Below are 23,705 nucleotides of genomic sequence, written 5' to 3'. Positions count from 1 at the left end.
GATTTATGAAGGCAAATTCCTCTTTCCTTATTATTTGCAATTTAAATAAAAAATTATGACCTATCAATCCTTGACGAGGCAAATCCATATTTTTCCATAATGTCACAGAACTTCATGCTATTAGAACAGATTCTGCTATGAACAGGTAACCAGGTATTTTGTTTTCTGTCTGTCTCCTTGAGCAGAACTTGCCTACCATTGCCTCCTTTCTCCTCAGTTCCTGTACAAAGGAGTCCATGAATGAACTCCACTACTGCACATATAAAATGGGAAAGCACAATTTCCCATACGGAACATTAAAGGCTTTTCACAGAAATAAAATAGTTTCGCTGTGGCATTTAGAGGTTCCTCCCACACAAGTTAGACAATGCTCCTGTCAAAATCACAGGTCATCTTCCATAGAATGTGGTCATACTGTGTCATTAGAGTACCTGCAGCATAACATAAAAGGAGCTTCGGCCAATAGAGGATACAGACTGTATACACAAATAAATCTAAGATAAACTACATTCCAGTATTAAGACTCTTTCACGAGACACAAAAGACAAAATAACTTCTAAATCAAAGGCTGAATTTCCTTTCCTATTGAAATATTCTGAATTATTTTAAATGTTTTCAAATCATACAAGAATATAACTCTTTGCTGAGATAAAGAGAGTGCAGTCACCTTGTTCCAATTCCCCATTTCCCTTGTTTGGGGACATTGGGAATTATATCTGACATTTGTGTTGCAATTTAAGTTACAAGTAATGGAGAGGAACAAAGGATCAGAAGTGTAGATCGCCTTCAGGCGCTCTCACCAAAGTGTGCTATGGATTTTTTTAAATCAAGCTGAAGTCAAGTAATGCATCCATCTATAGATTACTGTATCAAATGGCTTCCTTCAGCACACACAGAACTTTAAATTGAACAGATTTTTTTTTTCCCCCATTAACTCTGAATAGTGCAACTTTATAATTACTCTGTGATTGTCCCAATAGTCTCTGCAAAAACAAAGATTTGATTACTTTTTTTTCTCTTTTTTTACCTTGAGATCACGGTACACAATCTTCCCAGAATGCAGATAGTCCAGGGCAGAGACAATTTCTGCACCATAGAAGCGTGTGCGGTCCTCTGAGAACACCCGCTCTCTCGACAAATGGAAAAACAGCTGCAGGGTAAACAGCAGGGACAGGATTGTAATAATTACTGATTTAGTGGGGGAAATTAACACAAACATAAAACACCTCTCATCACCATATTGTGATGATAGATAGTGTACTCTCAGTGGACACTCAGCACTCTTAGACAGCAGCTGGCTTATCTTTTCCAGGTTTCCAAAGGGAGAAAGCGAGCTGTTAAATCAGCGTTTTAATCAATATACCAATCTTGTTTAAGGCATTCTGCTTGCTACTCATTTAACCTTCAGTTACCAGAGGAAAAAAAAAAAAAAGGATGCCACAGCATCATTCTGTACTTCTCCCTCCACCCTTCCTCAGATTTTTATTTTAAGCCACTGAAAAATATTACTCAAATACCCAGATTCTGGTTCGACTTTCAGTTTCCCAGTAATTTAGTAACTTTCATTAAATTGAAAAAAGTCTAGTTCTTCAGTAGACTTCAACTGAACAGGTGAACTGGCATTTTACAAAAACAGCACATTCATACTGCTAGCCACATAACTAGAAAAAGCTAATCAACAACTACTCGGGGTTTATAAAAATTAATCTATGTATTTAGTGTATTTCTGTGCTATAACACAAATATTTCTGTAGGGTTTTTATCTCTTCTTTAATAGTCCATAAGGGACAACACTTCACAAACACTTCTTCAACTGAAGTCCTTCAGTGAAAAATATTAGTCATTACATTTTGCCAGTAACTTTAGCTGCAATGAAAAAGTGTAAGGTGACATTCTGCAAAGCTGTCAGCATCCTATTGGACAAAACATCACCTCAGGACATGGAACAATACCTAAAAAAATATGAGAATGTGGCTATTGAATTCAAATGCTCTTTAAAACGGCTAGTTTTATTTACTGTGTTAAGAAAGTTTGGGAAAGTCCTTAATGAAAGATTACTGAGTAAGTTTCTGTATTCTGCTTAAGACCAAACGGGCCACCTGCCTTACTCCTTCAAGTTACAATGTTTTTGGTTTTACTACAGGAGCTAACAATCAATAAAACAGAAAGAGAGAAAATGTGACCATTTCTAAATTAAACATAGACAGGTAAATCCATAACAAAAATGTGCTGAGTTTTTTCACTGCTAAGAGTATCAAGTACATAAGAATACCACAGTGGCAGAGCTGGTACCAAGAAACCCTCAAAATGACCCAAAGAAAAAAACCAACAGCGTGCTGTTATCACCACATCCTACTTTATATCTGTAAGAAATCAACACTGCTCACAGGGCACAGAGCAGTGTAAGAATTACTGCCACTATTTTCAGTGTGTGGATTTCTCAAAATGTAGTTAAAAAGTCAATCCTATAAAACAACTAGTAGTTAACTTCTTTCTTTCTTTTGAACCAAAACAAACTTCCCACTCAACTGAGCCTATTGGCAGCATATATTTGCATAAGCAGAGACTTCACAGAAAACTTCAACTGCAGTATTATTTTAAGAGTGCATTTCATTTCTGTTCATTGTATCCGCATTCCCCTTTCAAATTCTTTTTCAATTCTCAAGACACCCTGTATAAAAATGGAATACCTGCACGACAAGAAGGATCATTATTTTGTAGGTATTTCAACTGCTCCTGCTGCTGCTTCCCTGTTTAAGCACCAATCCCTGGTGGTGACATCAGCCCTCGCTGTAGGAACGTGCATTCTGTACTGACGACTGCTTAATTGCCAACAGACACACAACATCTTTACAGACCAAGGAACTAAGTCTGCCCTCATGAAGTGCCTCACATTTTATAAAATGGGAAAAAGAATAAGTGAATTTCTCAAATCATAGAGTCTTTTCCACACATTTCTGCAAGATTTAAATAGGAAATCAACACTATAAAGTTGATCTTCACCCAAATAAAACAAAATACAAAAACGTGTTTAATTTATGCATTTATGTTTGGTTTGTGGTCTCTTTTATAAAAAATGAGCTAATGCCAGTAATTTTTAAGAGTTTCATTTGTTTCGATGGACTCCAAGTAATTCAAAATAAAGGCCAACTTTCAGATCACTTTTAAGGTGTACACATAGCAAACACATCCCAAAAATTGGTAATATAACCTTCAGTTAACCCTATATTCATACCTATGCAAAAGGACTACTGCAATTTTCTGTATGAGAGACTATCCAATAGCTGAGCAGCAACACCTTAGAAAATTCTGTCCTAAAGATATTTGTCTGCAACAGATGTATTAGTTTCCATTTTAAAAGTGTCCTATTTTGAATCTGAGAGCTGCTAACCTGACAAGCTAACATAACAAAAATTTATTTTTAGTGTTTATTTCCAACAAAATATTCTTGATATTCATTCAAAATACTAACTTCAAAGTAAAATGACCAGCTAGCAGCAGTTCTGTACTTGCCATAGAGACTATGAGTTCCCAAGTCAGTTTAACATTATATATGACATTACAGTCACTCCATTCCATAAGCAGTCTTCATATTACTGTAGCACCTAGCAGACTTGTCATCAAACCATATATGCTAGTTTTGAATGAAGAATGCACATTTAGATATAAAAGTTAATGTTAAAAGTGAATTCATACACTCAGATAAAGATACTAAAGCAAACATTAACATTATGATAGAAAATCTAAGTAAGTAAGATTACAGCATTATTTTCAGCTAATTATTTATCTGGTTCACTATTTTGGAATAATTACGCCACCAGGCTCTATTTACAATTTTCAGAACTGAAGATTAGATTTATTAAGTCACAGAAGGAAAAGAAGAAATCTGATAGAAGGTTATGAAAAAGCCTGCAACATTTGCACTACTTATTGATTTACAGCTATTAAATATGTGCTATAAAGTCACTGGAATTGCAATAGAAATAGCTTTGGCGCAAAGAAAGCCATTTTGCACATAACATTTTTGATGGCATACATGAGGGTGCTATAGTTACAGTGAGGATTGGAGCTATAATTTAATATTCCTGGTCTGTCTTTATTTAAAAACTGAACAACAATGTTGCCATGGGGTTTTGTTCATATTTTTTAAAAAGGAAAAATTTTGCCAAATAAAAACAAAGACCAAACACTGGAGTATATTCAACTGCAGATCCAAGCATGCCAAATATATAAAAGACTCAACCTTCTATCCATTGTTATGTCCAACTTCTACACGTATAGGTGACCTATTTGGCATGTTACAGTTATATGACTGGCTCTTGCTGTTGTATATTGGTTTCCTCAGCTCTGCAGATAAATGCATTTTATCTTTGACAGTTGATTGACTCTTTTGTAAAGCATTTGCAGTAGCAGTCTTGAAATTTTGGATTATTTCTTAATTGCTTCAGACTTTATACCGCTTCTAGGCACATTCTATACCCAAATAAATAGAGCACCCTTATTTTGGACTATCATAGTTTTCAGCTAAGGAACATTCTCTCATTTACTTAAGAGTTTAGGAAAACAAAACAGGACACAATCAAGTTAAAAAAGACAAAGTTTACAACAACATTATCTTAGTTTTCATTAGGTAGAATGTAAATCCTCTGTCTTTTTTTTCTAGACAGTAATAGCACTTGCTCAATTACAACAAATCACTTAGTTCTCTCTTGCCTAATGAACTGAAGTAAGAGCTGTGGAAAAAAAAAAAAATCCAAGTGGAACAGAGATTCAGAAATCTGGTGTGGAGACATCATCTGAACAAATTTTAGAGTCTAATTTTATTATACAGATAATTACCAGTTAAGTTTGTAACAAAGCACAAAATTTGGAATTACACTCAAAGTGTAAAGCAAGAAAGCTAATCAACTTACTAGGCACCTGAATCAGTGTACTCTGCAGAGTAATGTATGCAATAGATTTCATTCCGAAAGCTTTTTAACCTTCAAAGCAAAATACTGGAAATACTCCAAAAGTATTTCCCAACAATAAAAGAGCCATTCATAGAATATAATTTATTTATACCACAGTTTATGCCATTCTACATGGCCTGGGAGTTGGGGGAACACTGCAATGTACTACTAACATCCTACAATCACATAGCACTCAAAATTATGTAAGTTGCAAAATCAAGAGTAGGCAAATCAATACTAGCAAGAAAACAATCAGTACAGCCTTACAATTTTATTTTAAAATGTTCATAGGAAAAGGACAGCCAAAAATGAAAAGGTTTTATTTTCTTTAAAGTAGGCCTGTGTTTGTCTGTAAGTACTGATAGTTTTATTTATTTTAACATATTTACATGAATATTCTATATTTAGAATCAAAGTAAAGAACACAGTTCAGCATGCAATACTGCATGTACATTTTCATTATAACATGTTCCCTTTTTAACTGAGCCTAGCTAACTTGAAGCTACATAGACAAGGTAAGGCAAAGATAAATTACTACTGTTCTGGTGGAATATTAAATTCAACATGGATCTAGATTTTTAATAGGTATAGAAGATTATTGCTTAGAATAACTTTTACATAATCTCTTCTCCTCCAGGATTAAATTCATTGACTCCTTCCATGACTGTTTTCCTTCCTAACCATAGGAAGAGACTGAAGACTCCTGATACTGGCTACACTTTTTATTACTGTAGTAGGGCAGAAGCCTAAATCGTGGCATTTTCTTGTTTTCACCTGAACAAGAGTCAATAATATGGATACAAATTTCAAGAACTCCTTCATTCCAAGGATTGTATTAATAATGTGCTCCTGAAAGACACAACCCATGAAAAGTCCCAAGCAACTCACTCAGGCACAACTGTTTAACTAAAAGAATTTTAAACAGAAGCATGCTGAAGGTAGTACAGCTCTGGAGAAAATCAAAAGCAACATGGTTCTGCTACAGTCACCTTCCCATTGGAAAGATGTAATTAAAAGATTTTTCAACAACTTCACCAATGAAAATCTATTGTAAGGAAATGAAACTCCTTGGAACATGAAGAGAACAGTAGAGGGAAGCAGGAAAAGAAGAAAGTATGTGTACCATATAGGAGATATACTTATAAATGACAAAAATGCTGGCTAAATTTTGTGCAGCTTACTTTCAGTATCATAGAATCATGGAATGGTAGGGGTTTGAAGGGACCGCTGGAGATCACTGAGTCCAACCCACCTGCCAGAGCAGGATTGAGTAGTAGTACCTAGTTAGTAACAAGGTTGTTTTAACAGATATGAAGTCCTTTTTATTTCTTAGCAGACAGTGACTAAAGTCTGAAATTCACAGGAAAATTTGGTAAGATTAAAGATTTTCCTATTAAAAAGGACAGTTTGTCCAATTTACTATTTCAGTTCTCTAGTCAGAGGAGCACATAAGCAAATTAAGACAGTTTCTTCGAAGAAAACTGCCTACTCTGAAAGGCCATTATTTCCCACTGTGGCAAAAATTTAAGGTTAGCTTAATTGATTTAGGAAACCATGAGTAGCACTGACAAACAAGAGTGTCGTACCTGGAAAAAGAGACCTACCTTTGGCAAAGTACACTGCAATCATTTAAATCTCAATAAGCAAAAGCAGGCTGCCATCAAGAAACCCACAACACAAGATGTTTGCAGCAGTTGCCACAAATGTGCACTACCCAATGGAGAGGAATGCAAGATACAAGCCTGACCAAACCACAGTGTCAGTTTATCCTCAATAATAAGGAAGGAGTTGAAAACATCCTCTGTGACCTCTGCTCTGCATTCAAATAGGACAGGAAGGTATCTTGCACAGAGATGAGTATCTAAGTGATGAGGTTGATATTAAAAAGACACTTTCAAAGTGCATCCCCTGAGATTACAGAAATAAAATAAGGTCCTACACAGAGAAAATTAAGACGAATTGTCTAGTTTATAAGGCATCACTTATAGAAGTCCTTGTACATCGCACTGACTTAATATTGGTGTCATAAGTTCGATGTCAAACAAGTCAGCTGAGGCTTCAAGAGAAGGCTGGTAACCCATTACTGCTGAGGGAAATGCTTGTGTCTAGTCCAGCTAGCCAAAATGGCTCAACACCTGTGATGTCCAGACCTGTGTTTATACATATCGAGTTAAATAAGCCCTCCTTCCATTTGAGAACCCTGTAGCACCACGTACATTACCTAATGCTGGTAGAGGATGTGCATGGGCCTTAGACTGGGTTCAGAAACCACAAGAGCAATTAATTCAAGACAGACACTCTGAGTGTGCTCATGCATTACAATTCTAGTTGAAGACAGTTTTATTGTAGGAGAGCACAGTAAAAGGATAATGCAAAATGTGGTATCGTGCTGCAACAATTCCTGAATCAAGAAAGAGTTTTCTAATAAAAAAAGCCAGTGGAAACACTTAGTCCTTTAATTGATACTCTGTTCTTCAGTAAAGAGCTGGAAGACATAGAATCATACCATGGTTAAGGTTGGAAGGGACCTTAAAGATGACCAGGTTCCAACAACCCTGCTATGAGCAGTGACACCTCACACTAGACCAGGCTGCACAAAGCCTCATGCAACTTGGCCTTGAACACCTCCAGGGAGGGGGCACCAGTAACCTCCCGGGGCAACCTATTCCAGCCACACCAATGGCTTAAGAGCCAATTACGCCGTAAGAAGTATACTACCTTCGAGTTGAGATTTCCAGAGCACACAGCAAGTGAAGGGGTCAGTAATAGTGCCAAATACAAACACCACTATTTTCTCATAGGTATTTGCAATGGCTATATCAAAGAGGAGAGCATACGTTTCACATTAGGACAAAAGCACCACTGTTCAATTTTATTTTTGCTTGTTTGCACTGGATTATGACTGCTTCATGCTAGAACATGCTATTCTATTGTTGAAGAAAAATAATAAGCAAGCTATTTCTCTACAATGAAATAATCTTTCAAGATACAACAGTCTATAATTTCTCAAGAATAGGAGCTACTTTTGACAGCATAGTTCTAAAACATCTACTTTAAAAAAAAAAACAAAACATTTTAAAAATAAAAAAAGAACCCACAACCTTCAAAGATACTAGAAAGCAAAATAGGCAAGATCAATTGTATCCTTAAGAGTGTTATCCAGTGACAGCATTACCATTACAAGTGCGGCACATCTTTTTTAAACTTACCTCTCCTCCGTTAACATACTCCATCACAAAACACAAACGATCCTTTGTCTGGAAGGAATATTTCAAGGACTTGCAAAGAAAACAGCAAAACCAAACCAATTATCATATTGTATGAACCCAATTTCTTGCACTTAAACTGTAACAAAACTTAGTTTTATCCTCTTAAGCGGACAATTCTGATTTGGTGAAAACCTTCAGAGCAATTAAAAGTTTAACTTCCTATCTGGAGCCTGAGATGAATTAACTCAGAAACCTTCACGTCTTCCCTCATCTCTACCATGTGGCCATTGACATGAAAACATTTTTATTATATGTTTATATATATGTTTATTATAATAAAATACTAATCAATTACTAAATTACACAATTTTCTACTGCATTTCTTACTGCCATACACGGTACCAGATATTCTCACTCATAGTATTTTATGATGCCCACTTCCACAATTCCCATGAAGAGAAAGATTACCATATTTTTTTAAATTTCTTCCACATAAAATCTTACATGATCTTATCCTCCAGGTTGCTTTTATTTTCAAAGCAAGCACGCTCTAGTTTCGCATACTGTGCAATGCTAAAAAAAATTAGTGTAAGACTAAAAAATTTATTCACTATAAAATTGTAGCATGTTATTATCTTAATAATTTTTTTTTACTTTTGATGTTGATTTGACTTTGCTTGGAAAAATGATACCAAAGAAAATCTAGAGATGCAGGCTTGGCATAAAAGAAACAAAATGCAGTAGAACTACACGTAACAAAATCATACAGAGATTCACATGGCCTAAATACTGACTGTCTCCTTAAAATAGTTGTTTAATAATATCAAAAGATATGAAGATACAACTGAAGTGAGATTGTTGCATGATTTGATTGAAATTACACCTACTCCTGCTTACTTTTACACTCTAAATTAAGAAACTTTCTGAGATCTCATTTCTCTTGACTGAATTTCCAGGAATATTTTGGCCAAGCAACATAAATGTAATCCTCTGCTTTCTAAAGGGTTTGTTTATGATTTTCTAAGTAGGAAAGCTTCCATGTTATACTTTGGCATTCTAATACAAAAAAGAAAACAATTTTTCCCCATCTTAAAATACAACATGTTAATTATTTTTTGAAATAAATGAAAATATTTCTAATATATTTTCAAGGGAATCAGAATTACTTCTACAGAAGAAAGTCAATTGTAAAATTAGTACTATTAATCATAACTTGTCATGAAACTTAGAATTTTAATCTTCTCAATACTTTCTTGTATAAAATATTGACCATCTGAAGACAAATATACTCAGTAGTGGGGTTTGAGTTTTGTTGCTCTATGGCCTACTTATGCTGAACAAGTGGCTGTTTTTTATAATAATTTTATTGAATTCTTCATTAAGTTTTCTTGGCAAAAATTACTTACTTGACACTATGTGAAAAATTCAATAACTTTTATTAAAGAAGTGTTCATATACAAAAAAAAAAATTGCACAAGTTACATTCTACAGTTAAATTTGGTTTTAGTGCAGTTAGTTTTACAAAAGTATTAGAAACTTTATTTCTGCAATCTTCAGTATATATTCTGATAAAGAAAATCATATGCACCAGACAGCTACTACTTGTTTAAAAATTATCATGAGAAAGACTTTGAAATTTGTTTGTAAATTATATTAATAATGGAAAACCCTTCATGCTAAAAATTACCTGCTAATGTACTTGAAATTAATTCCTAATACTTACTGTTAAAAAAGGGTGTCTGGTGTTTTTCAATACTCTGCTTTCTGTAAGTGTATGAGCCACTTCATCCTGAGAAATAAAGAGTAGAAGTAGGTCTGAATCAAGATACAAAACTGTCATTTAATTAATTATGAGGAAAAGATCAACACTTCTGAAAAGAGAAGGCTACGGTACAGTTTTGGAAAATGAACAAATCTGAAAGAAACATTAAAAAATTAATATTATAAAATATTTCAAAGTAAATGTAAGTTTGGCAAATACAAGGTAATGTATTCTTTAATTATTCTTATTTTCTTGCTTTAAAATGAAGTCTTTTAACTTTATATCCAATGCAGGGAACAAAAAAATTATAATACTGGATCTGATAGTTCAAAAATATAGTAATCACAGCTTTACAGTTCTGGTATGAAGCATCTAAAGAACATATCTATAGAGAGACTGAATCAATCTGCAGGAAACATACACAGGTAGTAACTGACAGGCAGCTACAAAACCTAATCTAGCTTAGTGTAATTTAGCCCAACTTCAAGTAAAGCCAGTTTTTCTGTTTAAAACATTTGCTTCAGTTTTCTTTAAAACCACACAGTCATATGAACCCCCCTCCTCATCCCCCTGGGTTGTCCCAGCCAGCCAAGAGAGCAGTTCTTGGACAGGGCCAGAGCTCCTTCCCTGGCAACACAGGCCTTCTCCACGGGAGGTGGGAGAAGTCCACACAGCCCCCAAACCATGTCCAGCCACATTTTGAGAACAGAGAAATTTGGAGAGAGATGGCCATGTGCTCCTGTCCATAAGCCTGGACAGGGAGGATTAAAATGAGCCCTGTGTCAATGGGAGGTAAGAGGGAAAGAGAGAGGCAAAGAGAAAGAGAGAGAGAGAGAGAGAGAGAGAAGGAGGTTTGTAAATATGTATGCACAACCATTTTATGCAATTCTATGTGTGATATGTTCCAGGAATCCCCCTATCCCCAGGATGCCAGAGACAGGACTTAAAAAGCTTGAGAGCCACTGAGCTGGTTTAGCCATTTTCTCTGGCACTAAGCTGCTGCCAAGTATTATATTACACAGAATTAAAGACCAATTTAGTGTGACTCAAACTTCAACCATAATACTGCAGAAGTAAATGTCTTTAGTCAGCCTATACTTTAGTGTTGCTGCAAATAATACCAAGGTAACATTATTATACTGCACATGCTTATCAGACTATGTTCTGAGGAAAAGGTATTATTAAACTAGAAAGTAAACACAGATGTCAGGAGTTTTAAATTAGACTTCAAACATTGTCAAAACAGGAAGTTAAACAACATCAACAGAGTTAGTGGAAATAAATTATGATGCTGAATAGCAGTGCAACACTGAGTGTATACATTACAACCACACACTGGTGGAAAAACAAAAAATACTTCACAGAGAGGAACAAGACTTCTTTCTTTCTTTCTTTCTTTCTTTCTTTCTCTCTCTCTCTCTCTCTCTCTCTTCCTCTCTTTCTTTCTAAACCTCAGTGGTTCGTCAGATACAGGGCATTAAATCTTGCAATGGCCAGTTTTTCTGGCATTACCTCAGAAGTTTGTAATACTGGTAGCATTTCCCTGATAAGTGTCATATCAATCTGTCATGAAAATTTAGGATCAACAGATTTAGTCTGAAGTCGGCAGAAGCTATGTTGCCTTCTAGATACAGCTGTCAATGCACCACTTCTCTGCTTCATATTATGCTGTTGCAGGTATGACCTTCTATAGTGTATATTTTATCACATTATAGGCTGAGTTGGGACTGCAGATCTGTTACACCAAGTGACTGTATCCTTAGCAATGATGTTCAGGGTTAAATGTTATTGATAAGTCCTCCTGGCACACTTATACACTGGGCAAGATGGCTAAGTTCAGACTCAAGTCTGCTTTTTAGTTTGAGGTGGCATGGAAAAACTGGTATTTGGTGATTACAGGAAAAAAAAAAAAATGACCACTTCACTTGTGAAGATCTAAGCATAGTTTGTTATTCTTCCATTAGTTTCTTATCAATATACAACACCCTACGGAAAACTTAGAAGGACTCCCTTCAAAACAAAATTTCAGGCTGAGGAAGTCAGAGGGAGGTGCTCCCATTTTCATCACAGGATGAAAGGCATGTTTCTTCACACATTTCATACTCTCGTTAGTCTACAACTAGTCAGAAAAACAGACCCTGGTGTACTTCAGGGAGTGCCAGGTTCTGCCCAACCCATCACCAAGCTAGCTTTCCATCTTCAGATAAACAGATCAATAAACAGTTGCATCCCTATCTCTTCAAAACTTCTCTGGCTTTATGCATACTTCTGTGAACAAGAATTTTTGCTCAACAGAGCAGATACAATGTTATCTGAGAATCAGTTTTAATCCTTCTAAAAATTAAGTGATATTGTAGCAGCCAGCAAAGCAAAAGGATAAAACCCTAAAATTAAAAAATGTGGATTTTATTGATACAAAGAAAACATGCTAAATTACTCTGAAGGCTGGGAGAGTATAAACGAGCAGCAGCAGAACAGGAGTTCATAGCAGTCAGACATAAGATTCCCCCGAGGTCCCTCACAGTGCCACGGGTGAGCAGAGCACAGCGGAAGGATGTCAGGCTGGGCCACAGCATGCAGCAACCAGATAAGAGTCTGAGACCCACAAGGCAACCCACAAAGATTGCTGCCCTTTAGAAAGTCTTACAAGGAGGGCCACTGAAATGCTCCTTCTCATGCAGAATCAGGAGAACACAGCAATGATACCCTCTTTTCTCTGTATCTCACAACTATGAAGAAGAAAAGGGCACTCTCTGTGGCTGGTCATCCAAATTGTATATATGCCAACCAGCCTGTCAATGCACACAAGACAGCTGCTAAGGGCATGCAGAACTCACAGGTCAGTATCTTCTCTGCTGAAGACATAAATTTACGTCTCTCCCCCTACACCAGGGCTGATTTTAATGACACTCAAGGAAATACAATTTTGACATTTCTACTCCTCTATCAAATGTAATTGAAACTGATCAACACATTAAAAAGTTACTTGAAAGTGAGTGACTGCAAAACTTTGTAAGCCCTTTTTTTCATAGGCCAACAGGAAAATCAGAAGGATATTTTAAAATAAAATACATGTAAGCCACAGTAGTTCCCATCTACATTAATTTTTTACAAATACTGGTATTGTCAACCTCAAGGATTCAAAAATCTCAGTAAGATCCACGTCCCTCAAAAACCTCCTTACTTAGTAATGGGGATTATTTTTAATTGTGTCTCATGGTAATAACAGCATGCAGGTTTCTGTCTCTCAACTTGCTCTGTGCAAGAGGGCGTCAAAACTTTAGAACTGCTAGAAACAAAGTTCAGAGTAGATGATCTTCAAGTTTAAACTTAGGAAAATTATGACCAAGCACAAGAGTTAGTAACACTAAACTATCAAGTTTAAGTGACTGGACAATGCCAGCTTAAACCACTTTTTTCAGACATCAGCTATACAATTTCCTTTTTCCTCAAAAGCTGAAGAATGTGCAGTCATTTCATCTAACATAGCAATAACAGACTACAAGTCCATTAGATTTATTGCATTTATCTCAATAAACCTGAAGTTGACTTAGAAAAATTTTAAATTATGTAATATACCCTACAATGCACTTCTTGTTTCAAACCTGGATTGCACTATCTTCCTGCCCAGTGAACTCTCTCAATGCTTTAGCACACTCTAGATTATAAGACACTGGAAGAAGGCATGCAAAATGGGTACACATACTTTTTTGGAACTCTTGTTTTTTGAAGATACACAAATATTTCTATCAAAGTCAGTTACCATCAAAAAACATAATATACCTTATGTATTAGATATTGATTATTCCATTTAAAAATATTAAATATTAAAACTGTAACCATCCTTACCTTTGCAATGATGACTTCTTTTTTCAAAATCTTCATAGCATAGTATTTCCCACTAGCCTTCTCTCGGACCAGGATAACTTTGCCAAATGTGCCTTTGCCCAGTAGCTTTAAATAGTCAAAATCATTCATTGTCTATAAGGAACAAAGAACAAGATTAGCAAGACTTGTGCTACCCAGTTCCAATATGCAAAGGAGTGTTCCCACATACAAGCAAATGCTGTTACCAATATAAGAAGTTTACAAAAATTGGCACACCTCCAGAACTAAGTCGCACACAAGGATGTGGCACATCAGTGGGTTTTGCAAACACCAATCCTGTACTGATGGCTTTTTTGATACGTACATGATCCTCTCTGTAATATTATAGACTCTACAAACATCCTGCATTAAAGGTAGACTTTGAATTTTATTACAATTGCAGTTTTCACATTGCTCTGAAAAAGAAGAGGTGGCAAGTTTTCCTCCTTCTTGTGACTTCATTAGAGTGACCATTCAAGCATTCAGCATCACCCTAGTTCTGCAGGTTAAATATGGTACATCCAAGAGCTGGCTAAAGCAACAGACAATTTAAGTCTAGTAGGTTTATCAGATCATCTGGAGCATCACACGTGCAAAGAATCTGACCAGATGATAGCAGATCCCAAAGCAGTTTAGCCACTTCCATGAGCATAATGCTTGAGTCACTAATCAACTTAGTTGTGCAGGTTCATTTCATAAGCACGTAGCTTATGGTCTATGCATTAGATGCAAAGATGAGGATATATAAAAAACAGCACAATACTGAGAATCCAGGGACTGCCTAAGGTCACCTTGGACCAACTGCTGGGTTTCTTTAGGCAACACGGGGCCAATCACTGGCTTCCACTGCATGCTTCCACAGCACATCTTTCAGCATGCTGTGTTACAGGTTTGGCTGCTGCACCATGTAAGCACACACAGATCATTAAGGCACTCAGGAACCTTGAAGAAAACAGTTAAAAGCTCTGAAAGACAACAAATCCACCTATTCTTGTTATAGTGCTCTCCTGCAGTATCAATAACTTTCCTTCTCTTGAGGTCTCTTGACCTCAAAACATTTAAAGAGTAATTATATTACAAGTCTCAGTTTTGCTAAATTAAACATATTTTTTATCCTGTTACATGTGAGGAAAGGATCATGACTTATCCTTCATCTTCCTAGTGTCTCTTTTTATCATTAGTTCCAGCCTCAGGCAGTTTTCTTGAACACTATTATTCCAGATGAACTTCTGCTTTTGGCTTCCATAATGGAATTACTACTTTCCTTATCCCTACCAGAAACACATCCAACAGTGCCTACATATGTCCCAAGCATTCAAACTGCAGAGCTACGGGGCATATCTCTAGTGTGCAATCACAAATGGTGGCAGCAACATATCTTCTCTTTTGTGAGAAAGAATAAAGGGCAAAATTCCCTTCTAAAATTATTTATTCCTTTAAGCTCAAGCACATGATACTATTATTGTGCATCTGAAGTTGCTGATGACAAATTGAAAATAATTTAGGCAATTACTCACTCAGAGTCAATTTGGAAACTGCTCATATAACAGGCAGAACTGAAGCTCCATCAAACACATTAATGCTACAATTCCTTAGCTTTTACGTGTTCAACCTGTGACTTATAAACTGCAACTCTCCAACAGACTACTTAAGGTAACACCTGGGTAGCTGGATATTTCAAAGCTTTATTAAAGGCAAGATCCTTTGCATAAATCCATTTTGTAGCTGTATCAGCAAGAATGAAACCTTTTTCCCATGTAATGGTTGACTGGTAGCTTCTAAGCAAACTAACCTTGGTAAATTCCATTCTTTGATCACATGTAAACATATTTACAACATTTTGCAGTGACAAATCTTGTTTTGCTGCCAAAACCACCTCACCTCAGAAGGAACAAAAACACATTTGTGCCAGTAAGAAATATGAGTAACAGAGATTTCAAAGGCTCAGTATACTCTTAATGAAAGAAAACTCACTCTTCACAAGTGAGTGACCACAGACAAATCCTTAAATGGTCAGCTCTTCCAAAAACTAGTATAATGTGTTACAAGCAGTGATGTGTGATGTAGCATGTAAAGTTTTGATCCAAACACTATTTGGCTATTAGTACTTAATCAACTAGAGGTAAGACTTGTAAAATTTCACAGTCAGTACTTTGGAAGTCAGCATATTTACTCTGACAATCCTATGATAACCATGAGGCACAAACTACTGCCTTTCTGCTTATAGAGTGAAAACTGACAAAAGCACGTGAAAAATACAAAATGCATTTGAAACACAATTCAGGCAGAAGATGAGTATTTCAGAGCAGAATCCTCTGTACCTTCAGTCAAAAGCTATTGCGTTCCCCAACAACATATAACTTCTGACAGTCAAAGATTTATGGCATCAGAAGCAGCCTGAAGGTGGTAACTTCTTCCCGTACTTCTGATCTTTTTTAGAAAGGCTGAATAAAACCTGCTAAGAAAAGCAGCCCTTTGCCCGCACACAGAAGAAGGATCTTGGATTGACTACTTACAGGCATGGGTTTTATGCTAAGGGCAGCAAGCCAGTCAAATTGAAAGACTCATTCGCCCAAAATTTGCTTACATAATGTTCATCAAAGCAGTCATCAATCTAGCTGCAAGCTTAGAGATAACAAGTTTAAATATATATATATATACTTATAAAAGGAAGGTAATAGGTTTGCAAGATTTTGAGGCTTAACAGCAAGTTACAGCAGTAGTGCTAGCTCTAAGAATTAAGCTTCCTGATGCTCTCATTCTTCAGAACCTTAGCAGAAGGCTTAGAGATGGTACACAGTGCAGGGTAACTTGAAAAGTCTGCAGAGAACATAAGACCTTGGGAGATAAAAACACAGATGCCATAGCTAAGGGTGTACTGAAAACTGGTGGAAAAATGGAAATACTTCCCTACGATTGAAGGATGTTGGTAAGCAAGTTTGGAGGCCCCCTAAGATTGGATTACTTCTTTTATATCATTTCCCCACCTGTTTCATTCCTACTGAACTCTGAAGATTGAATCTTTTTCCTCATTACATCATTTTTTTGTTTCCTCTAAAAATCTATTGATTACTCATCCTGCTCCCTGCAAAATGAATTTGTGAAGAAAGGAAAAGCAATGAAGCTACAGGAAACTGCACTATCCAAAGAACCATATGATACTGAGCCTTCTGTAAAGCCTATTGATTCCCTTATGGATGATCTGTTCAGAAGAATACACCCTACTACATGTGATGCAAATTCCTACCAAAGAACCAATTTTTTAAGAGTCCTGATTTGCACAAAGATTTTACTACTTGGAACTTTCATCTGACTTCATCAGGAAGAAACTCTACGTATAAGGAACAGTACTGCAACAAATAAAAGCAGTTCACTAAAAATTTTCAGTTCTCTGAATTTTAGTGATGCTATTACTGTAAAACTTAAGTGGCACATTGACACCAATAAAACAGGTTGCCAAAAAAACAAGAAAAAAAAAAAAAGTGCTTTTGGTTCTTCCAGTTAATCTGGCCAGAGACTTTGCTGTCATGTCTGTTCAGATCAAGTTCCAGATCCTAAAGACTGTTTTCTTTGTAAACCTTTTGCTACCTTTTTAGAGAAGAACATACCCACTCCTCTCTGTCTTGTTTCTTAATCTGATTATGCTCTTCTACTCATATGTATACCATCTGGTGCATGCACAAGTAAAATTCACTGGGCTTAGATGTAAAATCAGGTGACAAAACAAGCTTGTAGGACACATTTTGCAAAAAACCCTGAAGTGAAAAGAACTCCAATACCCAAAAAAGCAATAAAAATGCATTAAGTCATTATAATTGAAATGGTTCTGATTATATTAGCAACTACAAAAGCTTAAATAGAAGCTTTCAGAAACATTTATACGAAACAGATATGGTTCTAAAAAATACATTTTCCCAAGTTCAATTAACACAGAGGGAGTAGTGACAACTCCACAACATTATGGTCACTTAATATTTTTTATTCCAAAAAACTTCTGAGAACTTTTTGCCTGAGTCTTCCAACAGTCAGCAATCTGCAGTGGGATTTTGAGTTTTGGCAAAAAAAAAATACCCTTACTGTCATCAGTATGCTCTTCACCGGCTACAAAAACTCCATTCTGTTCTATTACTACGTGTTGAATATCAGCATTTTTCATGTCACCTTTGCTTTGTAGAGCTTGCTTTTGGCTTATTGCCAAAGCCATTAAAATATTCTGCAGCACTGCACATGCACTTATTTCCCAGCATCTTATTTCAGCATTTCTTAAAGCATAAGCAGCAAGACAGAAACAAAACTGATCTTCCTCCTTCTTCTGTTTCCACAACCCCTTTTATTGTATAGGAAAATGCATTACAGTGTGAACAAGGAAAGTATACATTCCAGATCAACTACTTACATTAGAAAGCCTTGACACTTTGAAAATGCTTGGCTTTATGCAGTGGGTTTGTACTCCACTAAGAGGATACACAGGCTTGGAAAAGTGCTCAGATACTGACTAAAGCAAACCCAAATCCCTTTCCACCTAATCACACTGCCTCTTAGAAAAACTGACACATCTCAAACGCTGCCTCTGTCTTGCTGTCACTTATCATATTTAACCCTGGCACTCAGACATTAAACATCTATGCTGCAAGGCTAAAAGCTCAATGCCAACCTGACAAGGCACGATGAGTGTATTTTTACAGCTGCATATAAATAGTTTTTACCTTTTTCTTTAGTGGAAAAGGTTGAAAAATTGTATACAATGAAACAGCATGAAAAAACAATGTTTGTACTGCAAACTCCAGTTCTGAAAAGTTAGGACAGGACAGAACTAAGATTTCCTATGACACCTTTGTTATATTCATAAGGATATAGTTTTCAGCCACTGATTTTTCTATGATTCTTACTTAATGTAATGCAATGAACAAAACATGCTCTACGAGTAAAGGCACACATGCACTATTTTCATTTTTCATCATTCAAAGGCATTTAGTTACATTAGCTATAAGACTGTTTTGTTCTGTCAGCAGACTTCCACTACAGGTTTCACTTCTAGAAAGAATGAAGCCAGTCCTGTAGAAACAGCTTATTATTTCTCATGCAATTTCAAAGCATTTCTTGAGTCCTCTCAATTCTGTATAATAAACAAGAGACATCCATTTAAATGATCCATTCTTTAAGCAGTTTGTACTTAAGGATATACAAGGCAAAACAGAAATATAAAATAATAAGCAATTTTTTCTGTGGCACTGAATCTTTAAAATATGCTCTTAGTTGTGTTTGTATCTTGTTGTCTCTGGAGATGAAACTACAAATGTACATATTCCTACTTAGAGCAAACCTGTGAAGGACTGCAAAAAAATAAACCATTGTTTTCTCTTACTTCATTGAAAACTAAAGCAGAGTTATTTTCCCAGATATCAAAAAACAAGGTCATTAAAAGCCAAATGCTGCTAGCCTGCCTCATGCAAATTATCTAATTTGTACTGGTTATTATTTGCATGAAAAAGGGGGTAAATCTGCTTATCTAAAGAAAATACTTTATTACCATACTTCTAAAAGGGTAAACAAACAAAAAAAGAAAGACCAAAATAATGTTCAAACAATAACCAGAATGTTAACATATGCCTGAACAGTTGAACTTTGTTTTTCAGGCGTGCTGCATCAGACAGCATAACAAATAAATAAAACTAGAACAGTTCAGTTTTATTGAAATATAACAAATAAGTGCTTTTTATGCACATGGACTTTGTAAGTACTTTCAATACACTGAAATTTATGTGGAAAAACTGTTCCCTGTATATTGTTTCACACAACTACACCATTCTACAAAAGTTATTTATGCATCAGTCTTGTCAGTTATTTTTTAATGTTGATACCTTTCTTTTATGATGGGTTGTTGAAGCATCCATCTCTTCTTCTCCTATATTGTCTATCTGTGAAGTTGGACTACAGTTCATCCTCTCCTCTTCTTGCCTCTGAAGTCTGTCGGCTACAGCCTGGATTGCTTCTGTCCATTCTTCCCTATCGTAAACAAACCAACATCCCTATTAGAAACTCATAAAACATATCAAAATAAATGGTTTATAATGTTTTTTACATGCTACATTGCTTCAATGTTCAATTTTCATGTTACACAGCAGAAGACTCATAAGTTCATCACTTCAATTTCCTTCCAAATTCCGTGTTATGTTAAAGGTGGTGAAGTTCACCAGCATCAAAAAGAATCACTGCATGGTTAATTTCCAGAATAACCAGTGTCTTATTTTGTAAACATTTTAAGAGTGAAAACTTGGAAACACTTGCTCCAGGTATAATACTGCTCAGAGCACAGAATGTCATCTCCTATGCGGTATTATCTGGTAATAACTTGCTATTTTAAGAGACTTTTTGGTATTCCTCCTCCCCGTGTGACATTCTCACAGAAAATAAATAAGATTTATTAAACCACACCATGCATTCAACTCTTTGTCTCCTCTTAAAACTCAACTTGTTGGCTAATTCCAAGTTTCCCTGAGAAAGAGGCCCTCAAAGAATTGAATTCCTAAAAGTGTAATAAAAACCAGTGGCTGCATGGAGGGGCAGGCCCAAATAAGGGTTTCCATGGAGCAACAAGCAGAGGCAGGTGAGCCTGTGGCTATTCTGTGCACTGACTAACCTGCACAGATCCACCAGCCAGCCCATCAGCACACCACAGCCCCACTACATGGGCAGTACACCTGCTGCTATTGTTCAGCCAGCAAGGGATACAGGAGAAGGCTGGCAGTGTTATTGAATGCAACAAGGGGTACTATGCTGCATACACAGAAGAAAGATAAGGTGGAGAAACACTATAAATCTAGGTGATTATACTAATGGAAGGGAAAAAACAGAAAAAGCAAAGTTGTTAGTTATTAATTGATACGAACAATATTAATAAGGCCAAATCATGGTATTAGTCTCAACAGGACAGATGCTTACAATGGGAAGACCCAGCGCATCTAGCCAGCAACACAGTACAGAACATTTTAGCAAGGTACACCATCCTCTATCTCCTACATGCTTTTGGTGCACTAAAAAATACTAATTCTTAAGAGTTTGTGTGTGTTTACTGAAAGAAGAAAAATTGATAAGCAAACATAAAATGCATTGTAACAAACATACTGATTTCTGTACCAAAAAAAAAAGGAGCACATTAGATGGAGTAAAGGAAAATTTAAGACAGCAAGGTTGGAAAATACTTCAATGCAGGCTTCCGTTGTTCAAAATATAACACTTTAAGACACATATCATGACATAGTTTTAGCTTATTTGAACAATCATCCCACCTACTCGCAGGCAACTCTTACACTAGCTATAAGCTCAGATATTTTACAGGAGCTGACTTACAAATTCTTCAAACAATTGTTCAGATATGTTCAGAATGTCACAGTTTCAAGTGCTGACCACTGCGCAGTCCCAGCAGAGACTGTCCCAAGGCTTCCACATACAGAACACAGAAAGCAAAACAGAAATAAAATTCTCACCGTTCCTCTGGAGTGTCTACGTGGAATGTCCTCTCGATGACAGTGGTCCATTGAAGACATCTGATAATGAATGTGTTTGGCTTTGGTCGCTCTGTTTTCATCAATTGACATTCTAGAAAAACACATGACATTGCCTCTCTTATACATTGCCAGTTAACAGGTGATGAGCAAATAATATTACTTAGATCCAACACATATAGCTTATGTACACCTATCCAGTATGTATTGAGCACATATCAGGAAATACAGAATAGTACTATAACCACAGGTTTGAACAAAAGGTTGCAAGCAAAAATCATAAGGTGAAGATAGCAGTCATAGGAATTGATGGAACTTGCATTGTTGCCAATACAAAGAGTGTGATTCCATTTGCAAACTAGGTCTGTGTCATCAGGGTAAGAAGAGTATTGCTCTAGTATGCCAAGGTAACAGCAGTAGCCACGGGCACATTTTTCCATCCGTACCTGGCAAGAGGAGTATGACATTTTCACTTCAATGGTAACCATGCCACAATTACCTATGGTACTGTCACTTCAGGATTAGGTTTATTGCAAAATATCCTATCTGAGAAAATTCAGATATTGAAACTACTATGACTAGTAAACATAGAATAACCCCCCATGCACACCCAGTGGGGCTGCCCTAGGGTATCATTTAGTTGTCTTTGTGTCTCACGGCAGAATCAGGTCTACATATGCTATTTCTTGAAAGCATTTCTCTAAAATCTTTCTACAATCTCTAAGAAATAGGAATTTCAAAACCTCTGCCAACAAACGATTCTATCCAACTATAAAGGAAACAAATTATTTTGATAGTTGAAATAATTTTACTAATACTTAATGCAACTGTTCCTATAATTTAAGCATATTGTTTCTTACCCTATTGACTAATTTCTTTTATCGTCTCAGTAGCTATCCCTTTTAGACATTTGAACACTCTCATCAGTCTTCTCTGGCCTAAATCAGTTCAACCAATCTGTCCTCACAAGTTGTGCTTTCAGATCCAAGATCTTCCCTGTCACACAATTCTAGACATAGAGTAGACTGCCTATTACTCCCTTGTCACAAGACCATAAAGCCAGTAATTCAGGCAATGATTCAGTGAGGCTGTGTATTAGATTTTACAAGGCAGCATATTGCACTAAACAGAACATCTGCAAAACACTGACCTACTAGAACTCTTTATTCATGCAAATATATTTAAACATCTTTGTGAAGTTAAGGTTACTCTGTCAAAAGCGTAATTTATTTTCCTGCAGCGACCACAAAATAGACAAACATCATATCTCATGTTCTGGAATGATGTCACTTGTTCAAAGCTGATTCAGATCAAATGTGTGATTTAAAATTATTTATCAGGTTCACAAATCAAATAATAATGAATACGGCAACAGAATTCCTGTTCACTTAGGATTCACTGTAGCTTCCTTTAGTAAAGCTATCACCTACCAGTTGACCCACAGCTTTTGCTGATGTAGTTAACTACTCTTTAGCATAAAACCTTGCACTTATTCCTGGTGAATTGTATTTTATTTACTCCAGTTAATGTCAGCGCTTTACAAAAATTCATGTTACATGACATGTACCACTTCACAAGTCATGCTGTTTGTTCACAGAAATAAATTATATTGCCTCAATGTATTTTTTATTCACAAATTCAGGGTCCTGAAACCTCAAATGTCATGCACAACTTTAAATGAATACATTTTAAATATTCTCTAAGGGACCGTATCTAAACACCCAACACACAGAAGTACCCTCTACCTTGCTTTTGCTTTCTCTCTTATGCTTTTGTTACTGGTGCTAATTGTACAAGATGCATACTCATAGCTGACCTTCTGAAATGAAGCTGCGTACTGAAAATACATTAAAGCAATCCTCGATAATATTACTAGCTCATAATGAGCTTAAGGCCCTAGTTCAAGGGATTGCTTTGTATGCCTGAACACCTCAACTATGTGGGACATGATTATCTAAGAAATGGCCTCTGTCTTCAGGCCATACAAAGCCACAGCAAATATCAAGGGGGTCTTTGTGAGAACACCTTAAGAACTTTCATGCATACTTCAATTTTTTTATTAGAAAAAATAAAGAAGAGTGGAAAGTGGATACATCTGTTGATAGGATTTCTTCCTGCAGCTTAGCAGAACACCTCAGAAGCTTGACATACACATGTATAAAAACACAAAAGAGGAATTAAGTAAATTTTGCACTACACAAGTGTGTATTCCTTAATTCACAAACCTATACATTTACCATACACCTATAAATTTTAACTAAGTCAGACTGCTCACTGGTCAAGGACATTTAACAATCCTGTGTACATAGTGGAAACTTAAAAGAGAAACAGTAATCCAGCCTCACTGCTTTTACAAACTCGGGTAGGTCTTGGATGGTATGACAGACATCCTCAACGTTTAGAGGAAAGA

The 23,705-nt window shown here is 36.1% G+C and overlaps 1 protein-coding gene across 4 annotated transcripts in view; it reads right to left on the bottom strand.

The window, feature by feature from the left end:
• The window catches only part of AKT3 (AKT serine/threonine kinase 3), a 149,629-nt gene that overhangs the window by 35,807 nt on the left and 90,117 nt on the right, over positions 1–23,705 (bottom strand). For 3 of the 4 annotated variants that reach the window (XM_051616220.1, XM_051616218.1, XM_051616221.1), the window contains 6 exons: positions 21,278–21,389; positions 19,652–19,796; positions 13,773–13,904; positions 9,885–9,950; positions 8,162–8,230; positions 1,028–1,150 (listed from right to left, as the gene is read on the bottom strand). In XM_051616220.1, the coding sequence (XP_051472180.1) occupies positions 1,028–1,150; positions 8,162–8,230; positions 9,885–9,950; positions 13,773–13,904; positions 19,652–19,796; positions 21,278–21,389 (647 nt within the window). The remainder of the gene's footprint in view (positions 1–1,027; positions 1,151–8,161; positions 8,231–9,884; positions 9,951–13,772; positions 13,905–19,651; positions 19,797–21,277; positions 21,390–23,705) is intronic. The other variant, XM_051616219.1, reaches the window with a different exon arrangement.

Source organism: Apus apus, chromosome 3 (assembly GCF_020740795.1).
Source record: "Apus apus isolate bApuApu2 chromosome 3, bApuApu2.pri.cur, whole genome shotgun sequence".
Lineage (NCBI taxonomy): Eukaryota > Metazoa > Chordata > Aves > Apodiformes > Apodidae > Apus > Apus apus.
This window is presented reverse-complemented; position numbering and strand designations above follow the sequence as displayed.